The sequence below is a fragment of the Diabrotica undecimpunctata genome, chromosome 3 (genome assembly GCF_040954645.1).
Source record: "Diabrotica undecimpunctata isolate CICGRU chromosome 3, icDiaUnde3, whole genome shotgun sequence".
Taxonomy (NCBI): Eukaryota; Metazoa; Arthropoda; class Insecta; order Coleoptera; family Chrysomelidae; genus Diabrotica; species Diabrotica undecimpunctata.
In genome coordinates, this window is record NC_092805.1 from 16,755,394 (window position 1) to 16,778,471 (window position 23,078).

General features: G+C 33.5%; 2 protein-coding genes across 3 annotated transcripts in view; one reads left to right on the forward strand and one right to left on the reverse strand.

Annotated features, from left to right (window-relative positions):
• The window catches only part of fng (Fringe glycosyltransferase), a 510,279-nt gene that overhangs the window by 249,913 nt on the left and 237,288 nt on the right, over positions 1-23,078 (forward strand). The gene's annotated exons all lie outside the window — the stretch shown is intronic.
• LOC140436487 (galactose mutarotase-like) lies at positions 1,465-15,637 on the reverse strand. 2 transcript variants are annotated; one of them, XM_072525348.1, is made up of 6 exons: positions 15,486-15,637; positions 9,770-10,018; positions 6,106-6,561; positions 5,700-5,957; positions 5,283-5,386; positions 1,465-1,618 (listed from the first exon to the last, which is right to left on the reverse strand). In XM_072525348.1, the coding sequence occupies exons 2-6, from the start codon at positions 9,996-9,998 to the stop codon at positions 1,541-1,543; spliced, it is 1,125 nt and encodes a 374-aa protein (XP_072381449.1). In that variant the 5' UTR covers positions 9,999-10,018; positions 15,486-15,637; the 3' UTR covers positions 1,465-1,540. The 2 variants fall into 2 exon arrangements, with proteins under 2 accessions (XP_072381449.1, XP_072381448.1); XM_072525347.1 differs by having other exon boundaries at positions 15,327-15,577.

The window sequence follows — 23,078 nt, forward strand, 5'->3', positions numbered from 1 at the left end:
TGGTTTCAACATTTTCTTCAACAAACGAAACCAAGTGAAGACGATCCGATCTTATTGATTTTGGATGGACACAGCAGCCATACAAAAAACATAGAAGTAATTAATTTGGCTAGGGAAAAACATGTACATATCATTTGTTTGCCTCCACATTCCACCCATCGAATGCAGCCAACCGATGTTGGTGTCATGGCTCCTTCAGCACGATATTATGATATGGCATTAGAAAAGTTTCTTAATAACAACCCAGGCAGAGTGGTAACAGCTTTCCAAATCTCTAAAATTTTTGGTGAGGCTTTCTTACAAGCTGCAACACCTTTGACTGCTATTAACGCTTTTAAAAAATGTGGGATAGTACCTTATGATCCCAATATATTTACAGACCTCGATTTTGCACTATCTGCTACGACTGAAAGAGATTTGGAGAATAATAGTCTACCAGTGTCAAGTCAAGATGAGGCAATTCCTTCAACTTCAACTGCAGAGCCTCACTTAAGTCAAGATGAGGTAATTGCTTCAACCTCAGTTGCAAAGCTTCATACTGGTAACGATTTTCAATTGACAATTTCCCCTGCACACAATAGAGCAACAACTTCATTTGGAGCAAACAGCCCTAAAGACATTCGTCCTCTGCCAAAGAGAAGTAAATTAATGGAACCAAAGAGGAAATCCAAAAAAGGTAAAACGGCTGTACTGACATCTAGTCCGTATAAGCTAGAATTAGAACTTGAAATAAACACGAAGGAGGCAATAGAAACAATGAAAAAGGAAAAAGCTAAGAAAAAAATAAATGATGATAAGCACGAAGATAGTGAAAGAAGTAACAAAAAAATAAAAGTTTGTCCTTCCAAAGATGGTAAGGGAAAGAAAAAAAATAAATGTAACCATCAAGTACAAGATGATGGCAATGGTGAAGATGCTGAATGTTTTTACTGTAACGAGTGGTTCTCCTCATCAGCCAATGAAGAAGGATGGGTACGTTGCTCGGCCTGTCTGAAATGGGCTCATGAAGCATGTGCGGGAATAGATCCAGAAGATGATGAAGAATTTCAGTGTGAATTTTGTATTTCTGAATAAATATAACATGTGTCTATTTTTACTAATGTTCTGTTACCGGTTTTCTAAGTATTTTTAATAAAAAAATTCTTTTTACTTGATTTTATTTACCAAACATAGCCATTAGATAATGAAATAGTGTGACTTTCCTCAGTAGTTCACATTGCCCCACCCTATGGGGGAATGTGAACTTTTGACATATAGTCAGTTGTCATTTTTTTGTTGAAAATACGTTAAATAAATTATGTTTCAATTGCAACTAAATGACAGTTAAATGTTTAATGAACGTCCCTAATTAATTAAACAAAACAAAATCATTTCTGGTTTAACAGTATGTGCATATCTTCCTTAGATGGTTCACAATGCCCCATCCTCCCCTAAGCACAATAAAAATGCGCATATAAAAACATATTTATGGATATTAAAGTATTTATTATTTTACTACAGAATAAGAATACATTGACTAACAGATCAGTCTTCGAGTACTTTAATTAACAAAAAATTTATAAATAACATTGTGATGGTACGTGTCACCTGGATTTAGAATTGGCGAAGGGAAGTTTTTCTGAAAAATAAAATGTTAGTAAACTTTTTGATTTCATACAGGTAAAATTGTTATCCTCAAAATTATTTTCATATAAATCTAGAAAGTGTAAATCGAAACAAGTGTTTTTATACCTTTGACATTGTTCTGAAGCTATTTTCTTGTGGCATTTTAAAGTAATTACTATTTAAATGGGAATAAGCCACAATTGAAGGTTAAAGTAAGTTTATTATTTATATTTACAATAAACTTACTTTAAACCTTAAAAGAGGTTAAAAACCTTAAAAGAGGATAAAAACGGAAAAGCCGCAGGGCCTGGAGACATTCCCATAGAGCTGGTTAAATATGGGCCGACTGCACTTTTAGAATTAATAGTAGACCTTTTCAATAAATGTATGTGTGGAGACCAGGAAATTCCTAAAGATTGGAATAAATCCTATATAAGCTCCATATATAAGAGAAGGAATAAAAGAGACTGTTCCAATTATAGAGGTATTAGTGTGACGAGCTCTGTGGGCCGGTTGTACGGCAGAATATTAAAGAAGAGGATTGAAAGACAGATACAAGATATTGAAGAACAAAGCGGCTTTCGTACCGGGAGATCCTGCCTTGATAATATATTTATCCTACGACAAATAATTAAAAAGCATGTCGAAAGAAGTAGAGAGACCCATTTGGTATTTATAGACCTTGAGAAAGTATATGATAGTGTCCCGTTAAAGAAAATGTTTGAGGTCCTCGAAAGGTCCGGATTGGATTCGAAGTATATCTGAGCGATATATAAACTGTACGAAAATGCAGTTTTGAACGAAAAATCCTTAGACACATATATAAGGGGGTAAAGGAAAATGACATATGGCGCAGAAGATATAACTTTGAACTGTACACAGCATACAACGAACCCGAGATCATTACATCCATAAAGATCGGACGTCTGCGCTGGATGGGCCATGTTGAACGAATGTTGGAGACTGAAACACCAAAACATATTATGAGACAAACACCAGTAGGAAGAAGATCAAAGGGAAGACCCAAACTTAGATACATGGAACAAGTGGAACAAGATCTGAAAACACTTAAGATTACCAACTGGAAAAACAAAGCAAGGAACAGAACAGAATGGCGGAAAATCCTAGAACAAGCCAAGACCCAGAAAGGGTTGTCGAGCTACTGATGATGATGATGAAAATGCAGTTAGTTGTGTAAAAATTGAAACCAGATCCTCAAATGAATTTAAAGTCACTAAAGGCCTAAAGCAAGGATGCTGTTTATCACCGACACTCTTTAAAATATACGTCCAAGAAGCATTGAGGAATTGGAGAAATAAATGTAGATTTATGGGCATCGAAGTGGGACAAGAAACTCTGTATACATTGTTGTTTGCAGATGATCAGGTGGTGGTTGCAACCGATGAGGAAGATATAAATTATATGAATCGAAAATTATTTGAGGAATATGCCAAATGGGGCTTACTGTAAACATAAGCAAAACAGAATATTTAAAAATTGGAGGAAATACCACAGATCTGAGGCTTGAAAACGCAGTCATAAAAGGCTGCAACCAGTATAAATATCTAGGAATCATCATATCAGCAGATGGCAGAGTTAAGATAGATGTACAAAACCGAATAATCCAAGGGAAAAAATGCCTCCGAATACTGAATTCATTACTGTGGTCTAATAAAATAAAGATGCATACCAAACTTCGCGTATACAGAGCAATTGTAGAACCAATTACCACATATGGTGCCGAATGTTGGACGATGACAAAGAATAAACGAGATAAAGTAGACGTTGTGGAAATGTAGAAGGTCATGTCGAGTATCGAGAATGGAAAGAATCAGGAATGAGGAAATATGGTCACGTGATGAGAATGGAGGAGGAGCGGTGGCCAAAGAAAGCCTTAATGTATGTTCCGCCAGAAAGAAGGAAAAGGGGAAGACCACCAAATTCCTGGAGAAGAGAAATTACAAAAACAATGCAATCTAGAGGCTTAGAAGAGGGAGATTGGAGAGATAGGAAAAGATGGAGGCTGAAATGCGGGAAGCGGCAATCGCCGTAGGACCCCCGTTATATGATGTATGATGATAAACTTACTTTAACCTTTAATTGTGGCTTATTCTCATTTAAATAGTAATATACCTTTGACGTTCAAATCTTTTTACAATAGTTACTTATAATCCGTTGTAAATCCCTAACAGATCTTGCTGCACTAATCGTCACGTGCTCAGACCATTTATATTTAAAAAATTTAGATGGATTATAGTTTTATAAATATTTACCGCTCGAAGGTATAAAAACACGATATCTTGACTTAGTTATCAGACTGAGTCTCATTAATTACTCAGTTCTAAAATATTATGAACCTTGGACTGTGGAAGTTGAATTAAATCTGTACCTGTGGCTGGTTAACCAGCTACAACTTAGTCACTTTTATTATGATATGGAAGGAGCGACCTCACTTGTTTGTTTTTCTTCGAACCATTCCTTGAAGGTGAAATGGTGCTTCCAGAAAGCATCTATTGCTTTCTTTTTAGTGGTCCGTATAGACAAGGATTTCTCCTTACTATATCATATCTTTAAATTTACCGCTCCAATGCATTAGCGGTTGGTAATTCGCCTTGTGTTGTCATGTTTGGACTTCAAGGACACTGCCTCTCACGGGATGGTTCGTTTGCTTTAAAATAGGTCCCATTTGCCGAGTGTTTCTGAGTAATATTCTATTGTTGGAAGGGTGATCTTATGATCTTGTTAGTTTCTCGGCGAATACTAGTTTTTTACATATTTTTTTACGTTACATGTATAATAACCACATGTTTCTTTTGCTGTTCTAAGTCTGTGTTAAGTTGTAAACTGTACTTAGTTTCAATTGATTGTTTATACAACTTAACTATTCAATGGTTTAATGTCTCAAGCTTTTTTACATTCTATAACTTTGACTGCTACATGTCTTTTTGAGGATGTAACAGCTAGCTAACACTTTTGTATTAACCTCTCTATGGATGTCTGGTTTTTTCATATTATTCTTTTTAGATAAACTGATGATGCTTTCTAATTAGAGAGCGAAACGTCTTCGAATAAATAGATGAAGTAGCCACCTTATTTGTCTTTTTTTCTCTATATGTGCTTTCTGTGGTTTTTTTGAACGACTTTGATATTAGAGGTCTAGAGACCATTAAGATATCGTTCGCTGATGATAGAACAAGTTCTTGTTCGAATGTTCGCACGATTCGATTCATTTGGGACTGACGAATGCTAAATGTCAACCAAAACAAAATAATCATCATAAATATGGTTTCTAAGTAGATGAATATACTAGGATGCTGCAATATATTGGTCTTGTTCCATAAATAATTAAGGACACAATTTTTTGTCGCCATCTACTATGAGAAAGAAATGGTGCGTTAAAAAAAGCCGTGAGAAGAACTATTATTTATTGCATGGCAAATGATTAAAAGTCTGGAAATATTTGAATAAAAAAGAAAATTGTAATTATTGTAATGATAGGAAAATTTAGAAAAAATTTATAAATAATTTAGAGTATAAAAAAACATGATAGTTTCCAATGCTTCAATGAAAGTGGCAAGCGAAACAGAAACTTTTACATTTAGCATATTTTAAGATTGCAATTTTGTTTTCATTTGAAATTATTATGCATTTTAAAGGTTTATAATGTGCATACTTACATGGTTGCTTGCGTCTGGCCAATCTTGAGTTTCAAAACAGAAGGCCCCGTGTTTGTAATAATGACGTCCATGTTTCCCAACCAATGTAGCTGGTTTTGTGTTACCTATAATAAAAAAAATGAAAATCTAGTACTTGCAATTTACAACGCTTAACGAAAGCATTCGTCTTCATTTCCTTAGAAAAATTTTTGACCAACCACAGATTTGATCCAAACGCGAATAATTTTAAGAACTCTAGAATTTTGTAGCTGTACGTACTGTAGTAGGTGGCTGTGGTCTAATCTACTTTGGCAAAATATAAAGCAACTCAATAATATTATCTTTGAAAACAATCTTTCTGGTCATCTGTTATGAATTATACAGTTTAAAGGCTTGCTTGCAATAAACCATACAGAAACAGTTAGTATCTAACTCTACCTTTTGCTTTTTTGGGATCCTCAGGAATGCTGTTTGAGCAGTAGAATTGAACTCCAGGTTGATTGGTGTAAACTTCCAAGGCTCTCCCGCTGGGGGGATGAAACGCTCTCGCTGCAAAAGTACTCTGTTGCTTGGAAGCTTTGTTGATGCAGAAATTGTGATCGTATCCGTCATAGCCGGGTATTTTATGGATGACGTCACCAAGAACTTTGGGAATTCTCAAATCGAATACCGTGTCAACGACTGGAAGAAGTTTACCTAGAAGATAATAAAATAAAAAGTTATGAATATGAGAAATTTTATAAGTTTTTTTTTATACGAAATTGCACTGCCAACGGTCAATAACCATGTATAAAAGTTTGAAGAAATTCAGAAATATTTAACTAGAACTATAATAAATATATACCTGTAGGAATAGAGTCCTTATCCACATCTGTAGTATAATTTGCATTTATCGACACAACATGCTTGTATAGCTCCTCAGCACCCTTATCATGTCCAGCCAAGTTAAAGTAAGAATGGTTAGTTAAGTTAATAACCGTGGGCTTGCTACTAGTAGCTTTAAAGTCTACCAAAAATTCATTGTCGTTGTTTAATTCGAAAGAAATGCTGGTGAGCACATCTCCAGGGAAACCCTCTTCTTTGTCGACGGATAAATAACTGAGTATCACCTTCTTACCATGGACATAATGGTTCCAATTGACTTTGTCGAATCCTATAAAACCTCCGTGGAGCTGGTGTTTTCCCAGGTTGGCCGAAACGTTGTAGGTATTTTCTCCGATGGTTATTTTGGCATAACCGGTTCTGTTTGCCACTCGACCAACAGTGGCGCCGAAATACGGATTTAGGTGATTCAAATACCCTTAGAAAAGAAATATGTTGTCGTTTAATAAAGAAAAACTTTAAATATAAAAGTACCTCCAATAGATCTACCATAGACCAGATCCATGGAATTATTGACATAATTAAAAAAAATTTAGAACAACAGGACTTCTCCATTACGTTTCGTGATGTAGCTAGTGCTTGTTCGTAAAATGTAAGATAATTTACTTATGCACAAATTAGCTCTTAAAGTTAAGCAAGAAAATTTTTCCGCAAAATTATATGTCTTGTAGAAAATGTAAGCGTTTTCTTTGTATCGGGAATAGGGATAGTTTTAAGTAAGTTCTTTTTCATAAAAAATACTTGTTAATTTTGGTCATTTCCACACGTTCGACTACTGTTTATTAGTAGACCATCAAATCTAATGACTACGCAGAAAATGTTTGTATAACAATGATCTTCGTAGTAGGTTATAAAATCGGAATGTACATGAGAAGCAAAGCCAATATTTATAACTGAAGTATGTGCATCCTCCCACTCTAACTATTGGATAATAATTAGCATGTAGTTTAAGTTATTAAAGTTAAAGTATGTCTGATACAGAAGTAAAAAATTTTGTATATTCGTATAAAAACATTTAATTTAAAACTTGTTAAAAGTGTAGTCCAAAATTTATAGATACATAACGTTTTCGATCTAGCTCAGATCATCATCAGTCCCTTCTTTTCGTACTTGTAGCTAACACTAAAATTGCAGTGGAGACATCAATATATGGTTTTACATATTTAAATTTAAATTATAATGCGACCCTAGCTCAACCTGACAATGGTTGAAGATGTTAATACTTAAAGGGCAACATGTTTCTTTGCTCGACTTAAACACGTGGTTTTTGTCAGTTAAAACGACACAGACCAACTGAGTGTTAGCTACAAGTACCAAAAGAAGGCACTAAGGATGATCTGAGCTAGATCGAAAACGTTATTAATCTATAAATTTTGAACGACACTTTTAACAAGTTTTAAATTAAATGTTTTTATACCAATATACAAATTTTGAAGTTTTTTTTATTTCTTTATAAGTTTTTTAACTATGATATACAACCAACTACTGGGATTTTCCCATTAATTTTTAAAGTATGTCGACGAAATAATGTGAAATATATATATATATATATATATATATATATATATATATATATATATATATATATATATATATATAGCGAAATATATAATCCGAAACCCGCGTAAATATAGCGAACCGACTATATATATATATATATATATATATATATATATATATATATATATATATATATATATATATATATATACAGTCGGTTCGCTATATTTACGCGGGTTTCGGATTAACAAAATTATGCTAATGACTCATTGATAACCAGTTGCAGTAAACGACTTCCCAGAAAATTAGGTAAAAATTGCATTAATGGTCATATTTTAAAATACATTAAAATAACATTAGGGTAGGTATAAATTTGTTACAATATTGCAGTTAAATTGATTCTTTGCCAGTGTTGACATTGTATGTTTGGTGGAAATATTTAAAAATGCCTAGACGTGTGTTAGATGTAGATAGTCTAATTTGTAGTGTACATAAGTATTTCACGGATGAATATTTACTTTAAAATCGGTATTGTCTGTTCAACAACGCGTATGTGATGCTTTAGGAATTAGTGAAACCAAACTAAGAGGAGTATTACAAAATCGCAATAATGAACGGCCGAAAGAAGATCACCGAAAAACTCGCCTATCATTGAAAACGAAAGATATTCCAGATGGAAAAAAATTTGAAATTCGTGATACCATTTATCGAATGCGAGCCAACAAGGAACATGTGACCTTAAATACAATTCTCTCGGAATTAAAAGATAGAAAATTTGACGAAATTGGCAGAACAAGTCTATGGCAAGTGATACATAATTTGGGTTTCAAATTTCAAAAGGAGGATAACAGAAAAGCCCTTTGCGAAAGAAGTTCTGTTGTGCATAAAAGAATTAACTTTCTAGGAAAATATTCTAAATTAAAAGAAGAAAGGGCAAATTTTATATATTTAGACGAAACATGGATATTTTCTAGGGGTGCAACCAAGAGAATATGGCAAGATGATAACGTAAAGTCTATCAAACATACTGATGGAGAAGGGAAGCGACACATAATTTTACATGCAGGAGGGAAATCGGGTTTTATAGAAGGTGCTGATTTAATATTTTCATCTAAATCAAAATCAAGTGACTATCACGATAATATGAACACAGAAATGTTTGTAAAATGGTTACATGAAAAACTTCTCCCAGGTTTAAGTAAGCCAGCGTAATTATTTTAGACAATGCACCTTACCATTCTGAAGTATTAAACAAAAGTCCAACGAATTCTTGGACTGTTAATAAAATTAAAGAATGGTTGACAAAGGAACATATACCATTTACACAACATATTTTAAAATCAGAATTATTACGCTTGGCAAATATCCACGCAAAACCAAAAACCTTTGTTGTGGATCAGATTATTGAAAGTTACGGTCATCAAGTTTTACGTCTGCCACCGTATCATTGCCAGTTTAATCCCATCGAATATATATGGGGAATAGCAAAACAATATTATGACAACCATATTGGGCCTAACGGTTATAGCGACGACGCAGTTCGGGAAACTTGGCGAAAGGCACTTTCAATTGTAACTCCAGAAGTGTGGTGCAACTGTATATTCAAGTGCGAGAAACTTATAGAAGATTGGTGGACTCGTGAAAATAAAATAAACGAAATAAGTCCAATCATAATAACAATTAATGGTGATGATAGTGATCATGATGAAGATTATGATATTTTTGATGATAATGACTGATTTTCATTTTTGTTGGCAAGTTAAATTTTTTTATTTTTCATTAGAAATTCTCTCCATGGAACAAATATACATAGACCATATTTTCTGTTGAAGTGTAATATAAAATTATTATTAGGTTTATATTAGCCACATTAGACTCCATTAATGAAGTAATTCTCCTTATTATACTGTCAATTATATAAAAGATTTTCCATTATTATTTAATTAAAAAAAGTTATGGATTATTTTTCATTTCATTTGACCAGTTGATATTTCCCCAAAGAGCAGGTAATTAAAACTGGGTACTTACAATAAAATTTTTAATCCGAAACCCGCGTAAATATAGCGAACCGACTAATATATAACGTACTCTGCGATTATAAGATAAAAAATTACTTATATCCTCACCTTCCATGTTATCAAACCCCATAACAATATCCTCAACTACCCCGTTCTTCCCCGGAAGTCTTATCGACGTGATCGTGGCTCCATAAGTAATAACCTGAACAGTAACATTATTGGCATTTTTCCAAGTAAATCTTCTCACTGAGGCACTTTTCCCAGTCGTTCTGTCGGTGAACATGCCAAATCCATCTTCCTCAAATTGCACATCGGTTTCTCTATCGGCGCGGCTCATTTTTGCGATCGAAGTGACAGCTATCAACAAGTGGAAATAATATACAAAAAGAATAATACAGCAATGAAAAGCAGACTGTCTTTCTTTGCGATTTTGCTTTAAATACCCGTTAAAGTGTATAAATATGAGAATTACTTAATAAGCCAAATAAATGAATTTGTGTTGTATTATCTTCGGACCATCTCACAACTGTAAAAAATAGTTTTTGTATTCGCATTTGTTTTCAGAATTCTAAATAGGACTGCTTTAAATATTCCGCATTAAAAACCTAACATTACAAAAACAAACAAATACAATTATACAATAATCAAATAAATAAAAAAAGATGTTACAGCAGTAAGTGCTTCTAAATGTTAACGCTTTTTTCTTTGTAAATCAAAGTATACCTACTAAAGTCACAGGTAATACAAAATTATACACTATATATTCACAAATACTAAATCAAATCTGAACTGGCAGTTGTAAAAGCATGTATCAGTGATCACCGAATTCAAATCTTGTGCAGTCACACACACTCCAATCCTTCTGAACATCATTGTATGTTTAATAGGCTAAATAAAGACAGATTTAAGTGTGAGTTACTTCAATTACTGGACAAAATCTGGGACGACCATAAAATTTTATGTCATGAAATAATTAGAACCTTCCAAAGAAACCTCGTACAATTTAAACTAAAAAATCGTTTTTGAAAAAATAGTGCCCCGTGGTTTAATGTTGACATACTAAAATTAGTACAAGAAAGAAACTATCACTACAAAAGATTCAAGATGTACCACAATAGTAACTATTTACTTAAACTTTATAAAACCTCTCAGAAGACACTGACAGAAAACATTAAACAGATAAAAAGAGAATTTTATCAAATGAAGATAATAGCAGCTGAAAATGATCCAAAAAACATTTGGAGTATACTAAATACCATAATACATAATAAGAAGCTAACAAAAAAACCAACAACTATTTCCAAACTGATAATAGACAATTTAGTTTTTGATGATCCTAATCTCATCAACATAAGATCATCTAACAAGCTCAATAACTACTTTGCTACAGTTGATTCGGAACTTGCTCAGACCATTCAAACCTCTGGATATGTTCCACCAGGGCCACCCTTAACAAACATCATTTTTTCTTGGAGCTTTACAACAAAGGAGAAAATTGAAGATATAATAAATAAATTGAAGGGTAAAACTGCATGTGGACTAGACAAGTTATCAGTTGATACTAGTAAAGAGTTCAAGAGTGGGATATCAACTATTTTAAGTACTCTAGTAAATTTAACATTCACTACAGAAAGTGTTCCCAATGCCCTAAAAATCGCAAAAGTTGTTCCAGTATATAAAGAAGGTGACTCCTCAATATCTAGTAATTATCGACCCCTTTCACTTTTACCAGCCTTATCCAAGATTCTGGAAACATGGGTAAATAGTAGAATTATGCACCATTTAGATAATGAAAATTTCTTATATAACGGCCAATATGGATTTAGACAGTGTAGCAGCACAACAACAGCAACAGCTCATGTTATAACAAATATTATTAAGAAAGTTGATAAAGGCCAATCTTGTATATTTGTATCGCTTGACTTGAGGAAAGCCTTTGATACAGTTGATCGCATGCTGTTATTATCTGCATTGGAAAATTTAGGCATTAAAAGGTATAGTGTTGAAGTGGTTTAATGATTACCTATCAGAAAGAACACAATTTACCTTTGTTAACAGGGTGAATAGTAAATTGTCCAATATTGAGTCTGGAGTTCCTCTAGGTTCGATACTTGGTCCAACGCTGCTTCTTATTTATGCTAATTCAGTTTCAACATTGGTATTAAGAGGTACACTACAAATGTATGTCGATGATATCTGCATTGTATACTTTACGACAAAACATGATGTTGAATTTGACTTACAGATGGTGAAGGGAGGGTTACATCATTATAAACTTACCCTTAATGCAGATAAATCAAGTTATATGGTGATAACAAGGAGAGAAGAGTGACAATTATTAACGATAGTACTTGAACCAAAGCCTTTACAAAAAGTGGAGTATTAAATTAAATATTTGGGACTGTACATTGATCATAGACTTACTTGGAAGTATCATATATAACATTTATGCAAAAAAATCTCATCTGCAATAGGTATTCCTGGAAGAGCAGCAAATCATGTAGAAATTAAATATAGGAAAAATATATATTACAGTAAGGGCCTGCGTAGCGCAAGCGGTAGGATGCTTGCCTCGCACGCCGGTGGTCCGGAGTTCGAATCCTACCGCCGGCAAGAAAAACTAGACATTCTTAAAAATGTCTATAGGCCCCAGGTCGACTCAGCCTGAATAAAATGAGTACCTTGGGTAAAACCAGGGGTACTAATAGGCGGTTGAAGCGTAGCACTGGCCATGTTACCTTCCTTGTATACCGTAGGCCCTAGATATAGCAGACTACCCTGCTATACTCCCAAAGCCGCGAGGCGGTATAAAACGGGAGACTATTATTATTATATATTACAGTTTGTTTAATACATAGCCATGTCACTTATTTAACTCTAATTGTGGAGAAATTTCACTCTAATATGGAAACAACTGCCACTCATTAAATTCACAACTATAACGTAAGAAACAGATTCCACCTGAGAGCTACACCGAGACACCATCTCTCCCAAACTATTTACCCTTACTCTAGAAGACATTTTTAAGAAACTAGAATGGAACAACAAGGGTATCAACGTCGACGGATCATAGTTAAACCACTTGAGATTCGCAGATGACATAGTTTTAATAGCCGATAATATCCAAGAACTAAATGATGTTACAACAATTAAATGCAGTTTCAGGAGCGGTAGGCTTGGAAATGAACTACAGTAAAACAAAAATACTGAGCCAAGACCAGACAAATATAACAATACAAAATCATACCATAGAAAATTTGGAATATTATGTATATCTAGGTCATGTCATCAAACTAGGAAAACCAAATCAAGATGCTGAAATTAAAATAAGAACACAACTGGCATGGGGCGCTTTCGACAAACTAGCATATATCTTTAGAAACACCTCCATTCCTGTAAACTTAAAAAGGTGTATAACACATGCATACTACCAGTTTGTATCTACGGCTTGGAGACAGTAGCCCTTACCAAAAAATCTGCTAAAAAATTAGAAACAACGTAAAGAGCAATGGAATCATGCTTGGAATATCACTGAGAGACAAGATTAAAAACACCGAGATAAGACGTAGAACAAAGATTAGGGATATTGTGGACGAAATTACAAAAATGAAATCGCGCTGGGCAGGTCACGTAGCCCGATATAATGACAACAGGTGGACACGGAGAATTCTAGAATGGAAACCAAGGACGACAACAAGAAGCATGGGAAGACCCCAAAAAAGGTGGGTAGATGACATAAGAGCAGTGGCAGGCAAACAGTGGATTAGATTGGCGCAAGCTAGAGAAAGATCGAAGCAATTGGGAGAGACCTACATTTAGGAGTGGATGGAAAATGGTTGACAAAGAGAGAGCTACATCAATGAACAAAACTGCAGGACAACTAAGCAATATGGTAGAAGAAATAAAGTACTACAACCTTATCCCGGACATAGTGAAGGCAATGAACATCAATGCCTTCAAACGAAAATTAAAAAATCTAATTTATGAGAACCATTTTCTAACCTCCTCACACTGACATTTTTAGATTTGTTTTTTTTGTTTTCTTTTTTTATAAATAAGTTCAAGTTTTCTTTCTCTTATATAAATATCAATAATGATAATATCTGTACACCATATACAAATTGTTTGCACCGTTGAACCTCATCTTCGTATTAAAAAATTATTAATGTGTTAAAGTAATTATATTAGTATTTGTATTATATATTTTTTTAGTATGGCCCACATAGCCTTCGCTCAGGGTCTGTAATTGTATATTTAGAACTTTTTTATACGTGACATTTGTATTTTCATGGAATAAATAAATAAAACATTTTTATATTTTAAACAAATTATATTATATTCAAATAATTCAACGAATTATTATGTTTGCTCATAGTGCCACCTCTTGACGTATTAACAAAGCAAACGCTGTTTACTTCTGACAGACCTGTCAAATTAAAACGAAATATTAAATTATAATAAAATATAAATAAATGTCATTTGAGAATAAATTTAATTATTATAGAAACTATATAATATGCTTAAAAATAATAATTGTATTTATATGAAATTATTTTAATACGAGAAATGTGTTAAAAATTTAAACAGATGATTCAATATTGTTATTAATCGGATGACATTTATGACTTTAAATTTTTGACAATCGTTGCGAATCGAATCTTTTACTGACAGATATTCTTTTAATTTTTTACTTCTCATTCAATGTATGTATTTTGTTAGTTATTTTTCATGCTTTTAAATTAAACCTGTTTAGAATAAATATATGATGCCTAGTGAATCGATGTGAAGAATCGCTATTTTGTGACGCTACCCCTAACGACGCCATCTTGTGGCGATAGATTCGTGACGACGCCATTTTGTGGCGCTAGTTCTGTGACGCTCGCCTTTTGCTATAGAGGAAAAATAAATACAATGCCAGTATAGAAGCTACGTTTCAACAATAAGATAAAAACCAACGTTTATCACTTGTATTATCTCCACAAACCTCTATAGAACAAGATTAATTCTTCTAGGCATACATTTTAATCAATGTAGGAGCTTCAGTCTGTAGAGTTGCTTCATATACCTTTAAAAAGTACCAATACCAATGTCCATATCGTTTGGAAAATACCAATTTCCTTTGAATATTGCCTGACAATGTGAACAGTAGTAGATTTTACTCTCATGCATTACATAAATTTTTTTAACAAATGTTGGAATTTAAAAATATTCCATGCATACAATATCCAAGTCCTTTTAAAAATATACTTTATTCTAAAGCTAAAAGTGACCTCAAAATCTCATTCACCAAAAATATTAATAAATAACAAATATCTCCATTCGTTTTTGGTCCAATGTTTATGCTCCATGGCGCAACGTAATTTTCCTATACAATGTGATACGTAAAATCAGGATTTTATTTAAATTTGGCAACTATGTGACAGGTGCTTTATTGTTCCGTTGGTTGGACAGGTTAGTTCAGTAAAAGCCAGGCCAACGTTGATGCTTACGATTTATGAGAAACATGCAAATAATTTAAAAATATCGATATAGGTTTGATTTGATAATAACGCTTCAACAATGCATGTATAGACAGACAATTTTGACTGTAACTTATATTTTTAAATGTTTTTAGAAATGAGAATATAATTTTGCTCGAAAAAAATACTATTTCAAAAATACTTACTTTTTAACACAACTTTACTGAACAACAACAACCTGCCTAACAAAAAGCTGTGAACGAACTAAAAACAAATTTGTTTTTATTTTATTACCCCTTTCACTGTATCAGTAGTTGTTTACTTTCGCAAGATGACCACAAAAAAAATACATCAATAAAACTAACCTGGCTTTAGCGGTTATGTTTTCGTGGACAAGGTTACATATACGTCGTCGACAGTGTTGACAGAGTCGATGTACGGCTGATTACGTTTTTATAGCATAACAACTCGATAAAGGAAATTTGTTGTTATAGTGGGAGCGCTGAATGACTCGAGTTTTAGCTGATAATAGCCTGGTGATAAGTAAATTGTTCTGTATTAGATAGTTCTTTTATTTGTTGAACACCTGACTGCCACTATATATGAGAAGATCGTTTGCATTTATGTTTCAAGTTACTTATTTTAAGTTTATTGACAAGATAACAAGACTCAGTAGTATTATCTACAAGCTGTACATTCTATATGTCTTTACTTCAAAATTCTTTCGATCCATTTGAAATGCCTTTGCTGATGTTTTCTAGATTTTTTCTCCATTATCTCCTATTTTTTACAATCTTCCCCATGTTTCTTATATCCATTTTTCTTATATACTACATATTTACTATATCATATTTTCGGTATTTCGATTGATTTTTGTTTTACCCCTTATCTGGTAACGTGCAGTCTGTGAGACCGATTGGATTAAAAATATCTTGGTAACTTAATATACAGATTACGTGTTACCTGATTTTCACAATTATTCTATTAGGAATCTAATACCGTCATTCTGTTTTATTATTTACTTCGTTTGAAGTACCAGAAACTGAATTCACTACGAATTTTGACCAGGATGAACGGCTTGTGGAATGCAATTTTAGATTCCCTTGGCGAGTAATTTATCCAGCTGTTTGTTTCGCAAATTTTAGGAAACACAGTGGTTAAGATTTGAATTCGGTTTCGCCAGGTAGAAATCGTCTGATTTCTCTTTTTGATCAAGTAGGTCTTTCTTTTTCTCCTTACTAATTGGCAGAAGCTTGTCTGTGATTTGGGACAATGTACTTGGTACAACGTGTTTTCCTCTCCTTCGGAAATTTACAGATTTAAAAGGATTTGAGACGTCTAATGTTTGAGATGTTTATATTTCACTATTTCAATATTACTATTATACTGGAACCACTTCATTGGCTGCCGCAGGAACTTTTCTCCATCGGTGTTAACTTTTTTTTCATTACCACTTCTTTGAATGGTTTCTTCCTTTTGAAGGATCTTACCATCTAATACTAGTCACGAGGGTTCTTGATCTTTATGTGTGTTCTCTTATTTTCTTTCTATATAAGAGCATGATCCGTATAAGACTCCATGTGAGTATGCCCACTGACCAAAAACTTGTGATTTATAATTTTGAGATTTGGGAATTTTGTGAAAGCGAAAGTGAACATAAAAGCGACTTGCTGGTTCTTATTTTGGCCTCCGCAAGTATCTGAGTAGAAAATTACCTCTTCCACATCATGAAGTTCCGATAAAAGGCGGTAAATACAAGAAGCTATCTGATTGCCACCTCTTCCAGCAGTTGATTGGTCCCACATGAAACATGTAACTTCATTTGTTGCTAAATCGTGAACAGTTAGGTTAAACGTCCTCAGTTGACGGTTATAAAAGACGTGTTCGCTGTTAAAAAGGAGGTTTGAAGGCACTGTTGAAGATCAAAAGTGTATGCTCTCTTGTCTCAAATTCTCTTTCTCCTCTCTCTCTCCTTAAGAACTTACAGACGGTTAAAACAAAAACTGGCGGACTAGTTCAGAGTACTATGGACTAGTCTTGAATATCTAGTTACTTCCCATTCAAATGTAAAACCCTCTACTATTTTGTTATGTTGATAAACAGGTAATTGAAGATGCCAAGAAAAATAAAGCAAAATGCAACGTGCCCAAGTGGGTATTTCTACATACCTAGTTATTTACCGACTGAATATTGCCCTGCCCACCGTAATCTCTGCAGTTTAGTGTATTGTGTTAGAGTTGGTTCGCTATATTGCTCGTATATTTCTCTATTATACCTAATTCGCCAGTGGTTTTTTTCACTTATTGGGCTCATTATCCTACGTAATATTTTTCTTTCAAACACATCTAATGCATTGGCAGATTTATGTGTCACCACCCATGTTTCACAACCATAACTTACTATGGGCCTGATTATTGTTTTATAGACCCGGAGTTTTGTTTTCCGGTGTACGTCTCGCGATTTGAATATGTGGCCCGTCGCGAAATAGGCTTTATTTGCCAGCATAAGCCTTCTATTTATTTCCGGTTCTTCTTCATTGCTTGCGACCAGATCCATTCCTAAGTATGTGAATCTATTTACATGTTCTATATCGTCAATAAAGTGTTGTTGCACCGGTCTATTTGATCTGGTTTGTATGAGTAGTTTTGTTTTATTTGTATTTATTGCTAGCCCTACTGCTTCTGCCCTCTGTTTCAACTCAACGTAGGTTTCTTCCGCTGCATTCACTGTTCTGCTCATTATGTTTATATCATCTGCGTATGCTGCTAATTGGGTAGACTTGTTTGTAAGTATGTTATTTCCGCTCACCGTCAACCGTCTAATTACATACTCAAGAACAAGATTAAAGAGCGTTGGAGCTAGTCCGTCGCCTTGTTTCAGTCCTTGTGTTATCGTAAACGCATCAGTGATCTGTCCCTGAATACATACCTGTGCTTCTGTTTCTGTTATTGTCATTTGCACTAGTCGTATTAATTTTGATGGTATGCCAAATTCTTCAAATATATTAGGTAGAATTGTTCTATCTATTGAATCATAGGCTTGTTTAAAATCTACAACGAGATTGTAAACGTCCATGTCATATTCCCATGCTTTGGCTAGTATTTGTTTAACTGTAAATAGTTGGTCAATGGTAGATCTATTTTGCCTAAACCCTGCTTGATATTCCCCGATGATTTTTTCCGTGAGAGGTTGTAGTCTTCGATTAATGATGTTTGTAATTATAAAAGTACAAGAGGAATTTGTTCTAGATTTTTCCAAATCAATCAAGCCTAACAGAACCCAATTTTTTAGTTTTTTGGTCCAAGCAGGACATGGTGTTAATATTCGCTAGGGAGAGAACTTCATATTTTTGTAATATTTCATGTTGCAGAGGAATCGGGGCAAATACAGGTAGAAAGTGAAGAGCCAACAAACGCTTAGCTATAGTTCAAATACCAAGAAGTGTGTCTATAAAAAGAACTTTATGTAAATGCTGAAACTATTCAGAATATACGTTCGAGTAAATTTATTGCGTATATTTTTTAAAACACATCGCGTGCAGAAATTGCAGAAATATCTTAACGCCCTATTTATAATAAATATATTTTGAATAGGTTGTAGCAGTACCATTAATTCCATGCTCTCTGAAATGGTCTAAGAATGTTAGAATGTTATAAATCTCGCAACAATAAATCTTAAGTATTCGGTTCCACTGCCTGGTGAGATTTCTATGCATTTAACTCAATGATAATTCCACCAAAGGAGTACATAAGTTAATAATATTTATCCAATGTACAATAATATTTGACAAAAGAATCGGTCATTTTATTTTTTGACGGTTTTTGAAATTGTTAAAAATTTAAACGTCAAACTTTCGCAGAAAATATTCTGGAAACAGAAAAATATATTATCCACAAGGAAAACGAATTTCCTGTAGTAGCTGTATACCATAAATATCAAAATTTTTATTTAAAAATCCATTATAAACGGTATAATAATATAAAATAATAATCACATCACAAAACGTTTTCGGAATCAATATTCCATCGTTAGTGTTTATCTAGGTTTACATGTTTGAAGCCACTACATATCTGTGTAAAAACCCTGTAAATATACACTAAGCCTAAGGGCTAGCAACCCTATTACGTTGTCTTACGTTGTCCTGGAGTAAATTCCGGTTATATCTCATTTAATTCATTTAATTCATCTTATTTACTTATACAACCTCCATTTAAATCTAAACACTTAACTAAACGTCCAGGTACACCCGAAACTAGGTCAAGGCCATAATTTTCGGTAATGGTGTTCCAGGCCTGTAAAACTGACCAAATCAAACCTTCTTTATCTCGTGGCGCTGCCCGTTCCACTTAAATCTTCATTAGTCCCCATATGTTTTCAATAGGGTTAAGACCTGGAGATGCTGCTGGCCACGGAATTGTTGCCAATTCGTGTTCTTGCATCCAAGCTTGAGTATAAGCAGAAGTATGGCATATTGCATTATCTTGCTGAAAACGCCACCCCTATGGATATCAAACATGAGCTGTTTCAAAAAGAAAACTATTTAGGATATCACAATATTTCGCTCTATCAACAGTGCCATTAACTATACAGAGAGGTGTAGCACCACGCTAAGATATTGCTCCCCAAACCATTATTTTAGTGGGAAATTTGGAGATTTGAACGGTAACATTTTCTCTTGATAGAACTTTTAGATGATTTGCACCAAGCTGGAAACAACTTTCATCATAAAGACATTATTAAAATTATCTTCTCGAAAACGTTGACAAAAATCTATTCTTCGTTGCCTTTACAGAGGTGTCGTTGTAGGGATTTTTTTTTTGATTCCTGGATATGTAGCCTTGCTTTTTCAGTGGTTTGCGGACAGTTTCTTGGCAAACTTTTATTCTTCGTTGATTTCCAAATTTGTTCGCTAATTTTCGAAACCCTAGGCGCGGATTTTGTCGTCCTAAAGCCACTAAAGCATCTAAATTGTTTACGCGAATCTTAAGCGGTCTACCCGAAACTGGTCTATGTCTCATATCTATGCCATTTTTTATCCTCTTTATTGTCTCATACACTGCACTTTTTCCAAGTTCAGTCAATTGTACTAATTTTTTAACGTTTCGGACACCCTTTCTATACAAATATTCCACCACTTTTCTTTTTCTACTTGCGACATTATTTCACAAATCTCAAGTCCGTTTACAAACAACAATATTTGACAGATGGTGTTGTCATGCGATTTTGTCCATAACCTACTATAGGCACAACCTACTTGATGCATTACTTTTGTCTTAGAATGTTACAAAAAGGAAATCTATTAAAATTAGGAAAAATATAAAATTCCGGGTACTTTCTAGATGGATTATAGATAAAAAGGAGATAATACAAAAAAAGTATTTTAAATTATATTATGTGTACCGTTTTTTGAACACACTGATGATGTTGAAAAGAAGCTATATTATTTAACTTGTATCTTATTTTAATTTTAGTTCTTATAGCATATTATTCAGCTCTTCGTTATTGATATTTTATGGACTTTACGGTCATTAAATTTTTATGTTTAAGGTATTAGTCATGTTGTAACTGTCTGATTGACACCTAGTCTATGCCAATAAAAAAAATATGCCATACGCTAAATAAAAGATAAATTTTCCGCTACTGATACGTTTCTTGGTAAAACTCATAAGGACAGCTAAATTATACCATAACTTACGATATCACGCGTATGACTTATTTCATTATTTCTTCGCTAGTAGTCCATATTATTCAATTCAGGATAAAAAAGGTTGGTAATCATCAAAATATGGACCGATAGCTAGCACTAGCTGATCTGAGTCCTGAGCCTACTTGCTAGTAGTTCGGTTCACTGTATATATTACATATTCGCAAATCATCTGAAAGGGGGACTGTAGTAGTTAGTAAACCCCTCATTTCACAGTGAAATTGCCAAAATATTCGTAGCTAGTACACGATAAAACAAAATGGCGTGAGTGTCTGAGAATCATAGGGCTAACAAGGATTCTTCTCTGGTTGAATCAGTATTGATTCTGCTTATCATAAAGCATATATTATGTCGAATTGTTCTTTACGGTCCCAAATGCCTTAAGAAACTAGTTGATTACTTTTGGTGGAATATTCACAGCAAAGTTACAACTGTGCTGTTAATGAAACTAAGACAGCTCAGTGAGATACCTTCTCCCATAAAACGTACTATAAAATATTGTACGACGATTTATATCATGTCACACTGGTGTGAATCGTAAAAGTTAAAGTATAGGTAATATGCATATATATTAAAAATCTACCATATGGGTGTCAACAAATTGTACGAGTACGAAGGTCTGAGATACTGATTTTGACAAATGATCCACATTTTTTAATACTTTTTTACAAAGTAGAAACTTATATACGGAAAAAATTTGGTTATGATTAACTTTTACATGATTAAATTTCTTGTAACTGTTTTTTATGTGAATAGATTAATATTATACCAATTTTCATTAATTCTAGTTATTTATTTGTTCTTTATTAATGTATGTATTTATCATTTCTGAAGGATTTGCATATTATTGTAGATGATGATAGGGTTAGATATGCTGTAAAACTTCTGTGTCTCCCGTTCTTACAAGATCTTTGCTACACAATCATAATATATTTGAACTATTTACTATCAATACCTCTCGCGGCATTGATCAGCTTTGTTAAGGGTATGTTTTTTATCCCTGGGCGGCGGCAAGAGTGACCCCTTTCAGTTGCATAGTATTTATTCTGACTTTTCTTTTTCAGTTTCGTAAAAATGACAGTTGTCAAGGATGTTGATGAAATAGTAAAGTGCAAGTTATAGCCTTTGATTTTTAATACACAACCTCACCATATGTCTAGAATGGACTTGGATATGCCCTGTCTAGAACATCTAAATGGTACATGTAATATTGGGGAGAGTTGCCAATATTGTACCACTTATACAACACTTATATATATTTCGAATACCAACATATTTCAAATTTTAATTTGAATAATATACTTCATATTTAATCGAACGATATATTAGGATAAATAAACATTTATACACACATGATAATTTTTGTTACTTGATATAATTGATTTTACTTTAAAAAAGTATGTTTTCCAGATACGTTGCAAGTGGTACATTTAAAAAACTAGATGCCTTTAAGCATATTTTGTTTAATATAAGTTATTTTCCGATATCAGAAATTATTCAGTTTAAACGTACATAATATGTTTATTTACATTTAAAACAAAAAAAGTTTGGTTTCCAGTGTGGCCTTCTGCACAAAGTTCGTGGCTCCGTGAATGGCATTTAGTGCATTGGATCATATCTTTAATTCTTTTTTCCTCGCAAATTGAACAGAACCAGTCATTAACACACATCTCTATAACAACGTCAGGTTGATTTGAACTTGACGCGGCATTTAGAAGAACAGACTCTGTAGGATTTTCACATTTCCTTATTGCTAAATTTTTCTTGACAGCTTCTTTGTTCCTTTTAAGTCTAGTTTTACCTTCTAGTTATATTTGTGGAGCACTTACAAGTTTCTTGGACGATTTTGGTTTAAACTTCCCAATTTCATTTTGTTTTATCTGTTCATGTGCTAACTGTAGCTGTTTAGCTAATTCTAATTCATCTTTATAGGGAATCCCCACCAAAACCATTGCTGCTGTTCCCTTTTTGGATTTTGGATGAGGCATCGTTATCGGGGAAATTGAATTAATTGAAAAGTATTTAACTTGCTTCGCGAGTTTTTTTTAGTAGGCCTAGTGGGTGTAGTAGTCGTAGCTAAACTCTCTTTAGGACTAGGTAGTTCAGGCCAGATTATTTCGTAGTCTACATTAGCTCCTGTTGTAGACCAAGAGGTTTTTTGTTTGCCTAATTAGATTCTTCATTTTTCAAAGGCCATACTCCACTAGTTTGGAATGAATTGAATTGAATGCAATTTCAATGCTTGCTGATCTCC